The 11,823-nt window shown below is 39.2% G+C and overlaps 1 protein-coding gene across 2 annotated transcripts in view; it reads right to left on the bottom strand.

The window, feature by feature from the left end:
- Positions 1 to 2,481: 2,481 nt before the first annotated feature.
- Positions 2,482 to 11,823, bottom strand: part of VIPR2 (vasoactive intestinal peptide receptor 2) — a 62,704-nt gene continuing 53,362 nt past the window's right edge. Inside the window, exons 11-14 of one of the 2 annotated variants that reach the window (XM_074868386.1) lie at positions 10,089 to 10,218; positions 9,961 to 10,002; positions 9,630 to 9,701; positions 2,482 to 8,702 (exon numbers count right to left, since the gene is read on the bottom strand). In XM_074868386.1, the coding sequence (XP_074724487.1) occupies positions 8,529 to 8,702; positions 9,630 to 9,701; positions 9,961 to 10,002; positions 10,089 to 10,218 (418 nt within the window). In that variant the 3' untranslated portion in view covers positions 2,482 to 8,528. The remainder of the gene's footprint in view (positions 8,703 to 9,629; positions 9,702 to 9,960; positions 10,003 to 10,088; positions 10,219 to 11,823) is intronic. The other variant, XM_074868395.1, reaches the window with a different exon arrangement.

The following is an 11,823-nucleotide window of genomic DNA, read 5'->3' as shown; positions in this document are numbered from 1 at the left end:
TTTACTGTTGAGTAATAAGGTCAAGTTAAGTGTTTTTGAAAACAGGCCATATGGTTTGGGTACTTATCTGAATAACAGAAGCTAGAATCTGCAGGAATTATTAAATTGTCCAATTCATCACCTGGATAAGACACAGTCATCCTCTACAGTACAATTTTCTGTGTTACTCAGATTATATTTTAATTTTCAAACTGCTTCTCATGAATATAGCTCTGGATAACAAAATGTCCCCTAGTAGTCAGGATCCATTATTAATTATATTGTTATAAACTTGCTTACTGATTCCCTCATTATCTGCAGAGTATTTTTTCATATCCTACAGAGACAGTCAGCCAAAGCCCAAGGCACCAATTAAGAGCGGGTAAAGAATATAAGCAGGAAACCAGGGATAAGCAGTGGCTGAGGGCTATTGCTAAATAAAGCCTTTTCGAACAGAGAGTTTCACAGCTTAACAGGATTGTGTTGAGAAGCAGCCTCAATTACAAAGGCACCACCTCAGAAATACAGAGGGGCTTCAACATAAAGCACAGCTCTTCATTTTGATTTCTTTTGTCTACCAAATCCAATATTCATATTTAATTGAATATCACCAAATCCAATATTCATATTTAATTGAATATCCCAGGGCACTGACTATATTTGGTAGGATATCACTAAAAAATTTATTTTTCTTATGTGAAAAATCTATAACTACTTTGATACAACATATACTTATTAAATGATTTGATACAATAGTTCAACCTAAATTACATGTCAGCTAGCTCACAATACATCCCAGCCTATGTTGTTAAGGAAAGATGAGGGTATTAAAATACAGTCAATTATAAATAATAGAACTTAATAGAAAACATTTTATTTTATTCAGTTGGACACATAGGGTCTAATTATTTGGAACTTTGTATTAACTCAATAGCATTGTGCATTCCACTGAATCCCCTTTGCAAACTGGAATACCCTCTATCCAGCCATGGAGTCACTGCAGTAAAAGTCACCTCTCAAACTCCACTGACAACACGGTGTTGCAGGGAGGCTACACATAGACACTGTAGATTGAGGTGTAGGTTGCTGCTTTTCCCGAGCACAGGCTCTCAAGCCTCTCACCGAGCGCCTGGTTTCTCCTTGTGGTCTGTGCAAATCCCCTTTTACTCTGTCACCTAATGGGCAACCTCTGCCAGGCTACAAGCAAACAGAACTGGAATTGGGAGCTAGATTGGGACTTGGTTTACACGCTGCCAAGGGAAAACAAGATGTCTTGTAAAAGCAACGTCGTTCTGCAGTCCACACCCAAACTTACATTCGCGCACACACACACACAGAGTTTACAATACATTTTCTTTTGCTGTCTTACAGAGGAGGGGAGGGGAATGCAGCCAGTATTTCTGACTGTTTCACTATCCCAGGCACTGATCTCCTTTACCTTTTCAAATGTCCCAGTTAGAAGCTCCTTGGTACAACCAGAGCTTGTGCTGTATTCAAGCCTGCCTGTGGGCCAGTGGTGATGAGTGCAGAGCTGAGCGACTCCTGCAGCTGATCCTGCCTAGCATAACCATGCAGAAGTTGTAATAGAAGTGTTTGTGTCTTTAAGCTACTTCTTGAGTGCAGGCTCCCGTACTCTCTTCGCTCCCCAACACACTGACTTTTGCTTTTCTTCTGGGGACATCCATTTCTGTAGCTACAGCAGTCTGCCAGCACTGATAGTGTTAAAATGATATAGAATTTTTGTAAGGGATCTGGGTTTTGCATTCAATGGCATGCAGACTTGCCAGGGAAACCTGCAGGTGCTGTTGCCAGCACTGATGGGAACAAAACCAGTTGCCTGCACCCCTGCTCACCTGCACCCTGGCTCTTCTGCACATTCAGGCTCATCAGCCCTAAAGAAGCTCACCTGCAGACATCAAGGTGACCTGGTTGTGGGGCCACCCAGTTAGCAGTGGGGGAGAGAACACATGCATGTGGGCAAGGACACTGCAGTCATGTAATTGTGAAAGGGTTCAGGCTGATGATAGGCAGCTCGTACAGGCACACATGTAAGGTGGGAGAGGATGAGAGCTCAGGTCTCTCAAAGAGCCAGAAGACCTCTCCTGATGACACAGCTTCTATGATAACTAGATACACACAGAAGGGGACAGATTCCCTGGTCTCTGAGGAACAGCAAAACAGCACTCTGTCCTTTGTCTCTGCTGGGTGCTGCTGTCAGGGAAAGTACGCTGCCCCGTGAGGTGCCACCTCCTCCTCCATGTGCTGACCTCCCGCACAGGCCCCGCCAGCAGCGCACCACTGCCGGTCCTGCCCCAGTGTGTCTCTCCCCTGTGCCCGTTCCCATGGCAGGAGCAGCCTTGGCCTTTCATTTTCCATGCAATTCAATTTCAATTACATTGCTGAGGAATCCTGAGCTGCCAAGGCAGAAGGACCACTTTCAGTTTTGAAAATATAATTTGTGAGTGCATGTCATAAATAGATAAATCAGATAGATAAAAGACATTCTGTGAAAAACCTTTAAAATTTTTATTCTCTGATTCCTCTTTAGTCCATTATGGTGTTATTAACTACTATTATCTCTAATAGCATAAAGATGTAAACGCTTATTTGTTCACAGCTTTATATATAACATATCTCAGAGAAGTACGTGACATTAAAAACTGAAAGCAGAAAAGCACAAAAGAGCAAAACCAAAAAAGTATAGTGAAATACAGTATGAAAAGGAAACCTATTTACACACATTAATCTATACAACATCATAGTCTGTACATTTTGTAAAAAATAATCACATTCATTTACATTATGCTTAATTTTTACCGTACTTGACAGATTGTTATTGATAAAGATGACAAAAGAGAATTTCAAAACAATACTCATACTAATGTGCTAGGAAGAAAAAAGCTCCAGGTTATCATAAACTTATTACACTGCTTTGGGAAATAAAGGGGGTTGGGACATTTCAGCTACTGGTTTAGCTGAAATGTTACTGACTTAGATTTAACTACATACTGTTATCATTGGGCAGAACCAGGTCCAACACAGAGTGGTTAAACCACATGACATAACGCTCCTTTTAAATGTTACCCTGATGTACTCTTGCAACATACGTATTAGAACCCATTATTCTTATGTTAATATTGTTTTTTCATCAGCAGAACAGCACTGCATACTAACTTCTGCTATTTGGTTATGTCAGGGTAGTACTGACAGCCCACATCTTATATAGGCACTCATGGTAACGTGAAGGTACTTTTGTTGGTAAAAGTATTTCCTGTATCCTTATGCACAGACAGTAATTGCTCAGACAGTAACCCTCATACACATAGCAGCTTCTCTGCAGGTTACTTGCCAGTTCTTCCTTTTTATCAGACATGTAATGCTTCACTTTTCATTAGAGATGTCTGAAAAAATTCTGTACAAAGTGAATTTGGAATTTATTCACAATCGCTTTGCTGAAATGGACAAATTCACAGTCAACAGAAGATGTTTTTTAGAACTCACAAAAATAGGAGACAAATAATGCACATGACTCATCTTAGTCCTTACGCATGGAGTGTGACACACGTGCACTTGGCAATGCCTTATTTCATAAATCCGTCCCAGGAATTCACTGGTTTGCTGAGGGTCTATGCCTGTTGCTTTCCCCTTCATCATGTTAAAGGCAGAGGGAAGCGTGTCTGGGGTGCATCAGGACATGAAGTAGATGCTACAGAGTGGGGCAGGCTGCCTTCAACTTGACTGCACAAGGCTTTTTGTAATGCTTTTTGCCACCAATTAGTTATTGCCACTACAGTACAGTTCCAATGTGTGCTTAAACTGGGTATTTCCTCAGCTGGCTACCTGCAGCACCCATCACCATGCCGTTCAGGTGTAATTTGTCGGGGTCTTGTGCACTCCACCACGGAGTGCATGGAGTACTTACTTAAATATATCTCAGATTCTTAAAATTTCATGAAGCCAGCACTGCTTTCAATGGTTAAAAGGGTGCTCTCATTATTCCCAAGGTTATTTTGCGAAGCACATTAATGCAGCTGACTGAGACACCAAAGCCAACATATTTTAAAAAGGTACTAGTTTATATGGCAGAAAACATGCCAGCAATAATCTCATTGCATGTCACTAGCCAGTTCTGGTCAGTTAAAATGACTATGTAAAGTCAAAGATTTCCAGAGGTATGACTATGTCAGCTACAAGTGGGAGTGAGAAATATGGTCAATGGTGTGTGCACTCCTGAAGGAGGAGATAGTGAAATATTTTCTTTGCTTCTCTTGGCTGAAGCTATTATGAATGGAATGGGGCACAGAAGAGAACTGGGAAGAATATTTGAGAAAATACCTCGCTGTCAGAATTTGAAATACTTGACATGTTTAGTTTCCCAGAGAGGAAATAAAGACATGATTTAAAGAGTGATTTTTCAAGAGACTTCACATAAAGAATATTTCTGGTGGTCTAAAGCACTTTCGTTTAGCACATGACCTCTCTGCAAAAGACAAAAAGCCAAACACCTAACCCAAAACAAGAAACAACTGTTGAAAGCTGAAACCAGGCAGTTCAAAAGGGACATAAGGCTATTGGCTTTATCACAGAAGGCAGTCAACCACAAGGACACTCTACCAAATGAACTGAGGGATCCTCCATTGCCTGAACTTTTGAATCATCCTGCACCTTTTTTGGAGGATAACTTTGGCCAACCCAAATAACTTGGCTTAAGAAGGAATATCTGGGTAATATTAGCCAGATAACTGAATGGCCTCACCTAGAGAGATTCAATTTACCTAATTTTAGATGTAGAGTGAGAACTCTAATTACTAGCCAGCTACCCTGGCTCATTTTAGACTGAATATAGAGAAAAAGGTGATTCCACTCACCTACCTTAGATGCCCAGCGGAACATGGGATGAATCATCTTCAACTAGTGCCTATTTCTCCATGATGACTATGAAAGGCACTTTAAAAGTCTTTAGCTCAGAGAGAGACATCCATCTTTTAGATACCAAAACCAGGGCAGATGAATTTCACCTGAGTTTATTGAGCACCTAGATGAAATCAACTCTGCAGAGGAAAATTTGAGTCAACGCTCGCTTTATATTTAGATTTTGATCATGGTTAGCAACTGGAGAGTAATCTGTCACTGTGTTCCTCAGGCATCAGCAGCAGGTAATGCTGATAAAAATCACTCAGAATGAATGGTGCCACCCTAGCAGCTCCAAGGAAAGTAAAGTACAACAATTAGCCCCAGTACAAGAGTGAATTGTATTACCATTCTTGTTCACCAACTTTCCATGATGTGCTACCGGCTTTTCAGTGGGGCCAAAAAAACAGCTTCCCTGCTCTGAAGACTTTACAACTCAGTTTGGACCCTGGTGCAACCAAAGGGAGAAAGGCAGTAAAGGAAGAAAGAAGGAGGGGAGCACTGTGTGACAAGGCCATGCCAGGAAAGCATATGCTTGTCTTGCCGCCTCTACCTCCTCCCCGATGCTGCTAGGACTGAGCAAGAACTAGTTTTTAGGGATGACAGAAGGCCAAATGATGTTTTCCTGCATTGTCCTTTTGACTCTTAGAGTCACCACAGAACAGAGCAGGAGCATTTAACTCCACATCCCTGTGCAAAATACAATGCCATGGGAAGCTATCTTGTTTCTAGGTGTCATAAAGTCACAAAACATTGATCAAGTACTAGATTTGTCAAACTGGTTTGCATCTTTTACATACATTTTAACATGATGTCTATCTGTGTGAAAAGACAGCTGAAAGTCAAACAGGTGATGATGGGGTTGATGCTGCAACTTTGCATAAAATTATTTGGAAGTCAGAATTTTCTGGGAGTAAAAAGTGAGCACTGTGCCTTCTTCTGGGCCTTTTCCAACATGAAAATATTTTCAAAAATCATTATGAAGTTAAACTGTCTCTCAGAAAATATATTTTCTGTATTTAGATTCTCTGATTTTTTATAGAGGGATGAGGTTCTATAAAGTACTGCACTTTTCACTGGTTTGAAAGAAACTACATGCAGAACCCCTCTCCCTTGTGTGCCATTCTTTGTATGTCCACATATTCCTTTACAAACTTAGTGATACCATCTATGTTCTCCCACTGGTACAACTTCATTGTCTCATATGGCATTATTTCTACATGAAAAGTAGAATCAAATACAAATGCATCTGCACCCTGTTAAAGGAAACTATGCTGTTTCGTTTCAACTTAATATGTATTTTCTTATTTAAGCTTTTCTGTTTTATAATCCAAAAATCACTAAAATGTGGATCACCTAGATCTACAAAGATAGTTTTCTCTAGGATACAATGAATTATAAACACATCTAATTGGTGATGTATCATGAAGAACAGACTTATGGCACAGATTGCTTGAAATCTCTATTTCTATACCATCATTCTGTCTGTGTGTCAACTCACTCAGAGAACCTCCTTTGAACATAAAGATGAGTATACTTGAATGCTTGACAAGTGTGCCTTTCTACCCTAGGAATTTGGGAAAAAAAGTACATCCTGCACATCACATCTCAGGGAGCTATGCAGTCCCAATGCCACGTCAGACAAAGAAGCATGAAGTGCAGAGATATGTTTAATTTAGGTATAGGAGCAGCCCCCAAAGCTCAATGTGTCTTCATATATTTGCAGTGAAGAGTTTGTTGATAAGGTTGTTCAGAGATCCAGGAGAAATACTAAAGTTTAGCAGTGGTTCCTGAGTCTAAATCCTTTGGGAATATATTTAGTTTAAATACCTGTGTAGGGGTGTATCTTTAGACACCATGGGACTGTCACTGGGCAGCCTACTTCATGCCAGAATCTCACAGTTACTTCACCAACTGCCAGCAGGAAACACTCTGAATGACTGGAGGTGATCATTAGCTTCTTTAAAGTCAAATCTGGCAAAGTAACAATTCATCAAGTGATTATTGTTTAACTCAAATGATACCTACTATGTAAAGGTTGGTGTCATTCAGAGAGTTACCTGTTCTGCAGTACTCATGTGAACTGTGGGGCCTTTTCTATCTTTAGTCTGACATAGCTTTGTATCACTCCAGGGTAACCCCATTAGAATAAACTGTGTTTGACTGACAAATAGCTAAATTAAATCAGACCAAAAGGTGTATGGACACTTTGACGTCTGCCAACAATATTCCCAGTACTGGCAATATTTTCAAGAATGTACATGTAGAAGGCCAAGACATGCCCTTGCTGCTGTTCTTCCCTTTACCTGCAATATTGTGGACCCTGGATTCTGCTAGCTCCATACACTGTTATCTGAAATATCAGGGCAATTGATTTTATGGGAAATATATATAATTCCCACTTGCTATTTAGAGTGGACATGGGAAGTAAACATCACTGGGTTTCTTTCTTTTAAAGAGTGCAAATGTTCTGTGTCTATAAGAATCTGTCAGTCCTATGTCATTTTTTTTACCAAGTGGCTACATAAGAGGCTTGGCGTCGTTGAGAATTCCTTCTATTTATGCCTTTTATGGTAATTTTTAGGGATTCTAATTTTTTTTGCTGGAGTCATGGCCAAGACAAAATTTCATCAACTCAGATACAGAATAGAATTAAGCTAAAAGAATTTACATTATTCCTTAAATGAGAGTTGTAACTTTATTGCAATATGCCTTGTTTTAGCTGCCAAGTATGTAGTTCTAGAGACATATTTCAATGAAAATATTATATAAAAATTATATTTTCAATGGGCAATATGCTATCCAAGGCTGTACCATATACTGGATTGCTCTAGCAATAAAGCACCTCTTCAGAAAATTGTTTAATAAAAGAGCACAAATCTCTGATTTTTTTAAACAGAAAAGAACAACTGGTGATTTGCAACAGCACTACTGGAAAATGCTGATGTTTTAATCAAAACTGTTACAGTAGTCTTTTCTGTATGGACTGCAAAGGTAGTCCTACTTTCTGCACCTAAACATAAAACCAGGCACTTTTGAAAGGAACAACAGGATTGGAATCAAACTCTGTAGAAAGTAATCTCTGAAATTTATACAATTAGCTGAGAAGTACTACCTTTTTCCCCTCTGTATAAATGTTAATGATTTCCTGGATTAGCACACTAAACTCTCAGTGCAGTTAATTATAGTCTTACATTTCTTTATTTTTATTTTGTTTTCCATAATTAGGAAAGAAATGGTTCCTTAAGTATAAATAAAGTGTAAGAAATTTTCTTGCTTCCCATCTTAAACTTTCTGACATGTATCAAGCAGTCTGCATTGAACAGGATACCACACATCTTTCTTGTTGACATGTTGGAGGGTAAAAGACCATTACAATAAACGAGTTTTTGAATAGTTACAGCTAGTAAACGGCAAGAGAACATCAGAATTAATATGAATACCATTTTAAAAAAACAGAAAGCATCCATGGGGCAGGTGTCTCTGTTATTAACTGGTTGGCTGCACAAACCAATTTCCCAAATACCAACATGTAGAAAAGCAAAGCACTAAACTGTACATTTTATAAAATATCACATTAAGCTGCATAATGAATGATATACCCCACAGTTTTTCATGTTTTGGGGGACCTAGCTGATTTATATCATGGTGGTCTCTGTCTGCATAAATGACTGAGCCCTTGAATTCCGGTGGAGCTGAGAAACGCTTTCTGATCCATTTCGAGAAATCGAAGAGCTGTGGAGTCTGTAATCTCTGCCTGCTGTCTGTTTCCAGCACAAACTCCGCCATTTTCTTTTCAGCTCCCCTTGCACCTGTGTTAAAAAGAAAATGCGTAAGCTGAGCTGAAACGTTATTTTACGTGAGGAACTTCTTCCATGTTTATGGGCTCTCAGATGGGGACCTCTTGGAATAGAATCATAGAATGGTTTGGGTTGGTAGGGACTTTTAAAGATCATCTAGTCCAACCCCCCTGCCATGGGCAGGGACATCTTTCACTAGATGAGGTTGTTCAAAGCCACATCCAACCTGATCTTGGACATCCAACCTGATCTTGGACACTTCCAGTGGTGGAGCATCCACAACTTCACTGGGCAACCTGTTCCAGTGTCTCCACCACATTTCTTCCTCACATGCAACCTAAATCCACCCCCTTTCAGTTTAAAACCATTACCCCTTGTCCTGTCACTAAAGGCCCTGCAGGACCTTGCACTTGGCTTTGTTGAACTTCATGGGGTTCACATGGGTCTATTCCCAAGCCTTTCAAGATCCCTCTGGATGGCATCCCTTCCCTCTAGAGATTACAAAACTGAGGCAAAGATTGTGTCTACACTGTCTGTGAGGAGATGACCCAAGGCCACTTTCGAAATCAGTTTTGTATCACTTGTGCTTCAACATTAGCTTTTGGTATCTAGCTATTAATCACAGATACTTAAAGCGTGGAATCAAATGATTAGCCCAAAATCAGGCATCTCAAGAATATCAAAGACCAGAATAGCACTCAGGAGAGCTGAATGTCAATTCCCTGTGCAAGCAGGTGTCTTCTTCAGACAGATTCCTCCTGTCAGACACTGCGTGCTCTTTAATGTATATTCTACCTTAAAAAGCGGCTACCATCAAAAGGATTTCCTTGCATCTTCCTCAGTTGAGATTAGGAAAGCTGCTACATGCTGAGCACTTTTGAAAATCTGCTGCTGTTCTGGGTGTTAGATTCTGTCAGATGATTACCCTTAAATACTTACTAAGTGGTGTTTCAAGCTTTGGATAAATTTCTTGACTTGTTGCATCTCACTTGCATAATCCTTGTAACAGAGCTAGAATTAGATCATGTTAAATAACAGCAGACACACTAACACCTCAGTTTGCAAGGAATTAGATTTCAAACAGCTCTTAACTCTTCACCCAAATACAATGGTTTCTTCTGTTGCATAGAAACTGCCACATGTATATTCTATAAATAGGAATGCAAACATCTTATAAAACAGCTTCACGTATCAGAGTGGAATTATAGGGGCACTTATACATTTACTGAAAACAATATTTTACATCCTCAGTAGGAAAGGTGAGACTTACTTCACTGTTCAGAAAACAATACAGGACTGCAACAATCAACCCCTGGAAAGAGACAATATTCCTTAGTTCGTAGGCAGCACCAATCTAGGTCAATAAAACTTCTTTTGAATAAAAACTTTAAAATTTACCTGAAAAGATCCCAAACACAACTCAAAGATTATTTTATAATTATTGGAACTGCGATCAGGAAATAGAGCAAACACTGTGTAGTGAACTCCAAATAACGGAATAAGCAACAACGTGGATTTTGCAAGTCTCCTGGGTAAATGAGAAAAAAAATGGAATTTAATGATAAGTTCTTGTTTTACTAAGAACCTGACACAATGTCGTTTACAGAAACCTCGTATGACTTCAAATTTATAAAGTCTTAGTAAGAGTTATTTATTGCAAACTGTCTTCCTTTCAAGCCTGCTGTGAGATTAGCCACATAGTAACTTCATAAATTAACATGCAATTCCATGTTATACTTGATCTTGCTGACCTTGCATTCTGCCAAAGGCTGGTAAAAGGCTGCAGGGCCTCTAAACCAAAAGACCCCTTTTCAGTTGCCCTCTGCTGTGTCTTTTTGACATGCACCCAGTTCCCAACCTGATTTCATGGCACGGTTTTTGGGGGTGGGGTTTTACTGCATTATTCCACAGGACCACATCTGACAAAGTGTCACAAGCTGCCATCAGATCTCTCAAGATGTTTTTTACCTGGCATGAAGGGTTCAGAGTGGAAAGGAATAATGCCTTCCTGCAAAGTCATACTGACACATCTTCTTGTATGGAAGGTAAAATCTCTCTTTGAAATTAATTGATGGTAATTTCCTTTAAATGTGCAATTGCATGATTAGTCTGTACATTGCACATACATAGTATGCAAATAGTACCTAGGAAATGTCATCCAGAATAATCTCAACTGTGAGATTTTCATGAGCAATTTCAGATTTACTCCCAAATACTAAAATCTCGTAACTATACTGATGGTATTAAACATATACTATTAACTAATTTTCAGTGTAGTCAATTACATAATAAATTTCAGCACAAGACGCTACTGACGTTAAGGAAGGAGAACTTTAAATTATTAAGCAGAGCAGCTCTGACAAACTGCCCGTGAAACCACTGAAATGATGAATTGCTAATTATTCCTTATCTGTCACTTATTTCACTCTAATAACATCAGTTTTATATATTATACAGGGCAAGTCATGCATGATTATGGATGTCTGGTATCAGATAAAATTCAAGAAGTTATAATGTTGAGTCCCATAATTCATCACTGTCTTGATGAATGTAACTTGATTCAACAATGAAAGGATGCTGTTGTGAATTCACTTATTTTAACAGAAAAGTCAAGGTATTTCAAGCGGTTTTATTTTTCCTGTGTCAATCTTCATGGCCTTCCTTTGTTCATAATGTCCCAGAGGCTGCATCTGTTTATGTGGAAAAAACCAGTTCTGACAGCAAAGTTTCTCAAGAATAGTAAAACCCTTACATCTGAAGGTGATAGCAGTAAGTGGGACAAATAGGATTTCCTTAGCAGAAGAAATTCATTTACAACTGGAGAAGATGATGATGGCAGCAAATTTCCTGCCTTCCCAAGTGAAATGGAAAACTGAATTTATTTGAACTTAACCTTACCCACTGCAAAAGTAAAATGAGCAACAAAAAGGATGGAACCAGATAGAAGCAAGTGGGACAGAGAAAAGGAAGAAAAATGGTGACTTGCATGAGCAGCATTCATTTTAGACTCATATTTCACTTTCACTCCATTCTTGTTTTAATAATTTTTGTCTAGCTGATGTTACTTTCTCTATACTGCACTTACATTTTAATGAAGGAAAGGGACAGACAAAATAGCCTTCTCTGTATAGAT

The sequence above is a fragment of the Strix uralensis genome, chromosome 1 (genome assembly GCF_047716275.1).
Source record: "Strix uralensis isolate ZFMK-TIS-50842 chromosome 1, bStrUra1, whole genome shotgun sequence".
Taxonomy (NCBI): domain Eukaryota; kingdom Metazoa; phylum Chordata; class Aves; order Strigiformes; family Strigidae; genus Strix; species Strix uralensis.
Note: the sequence above shows the minus strand (reverse complement) of the source record. Positions and strands in the feature narration are given on the sequence as shown.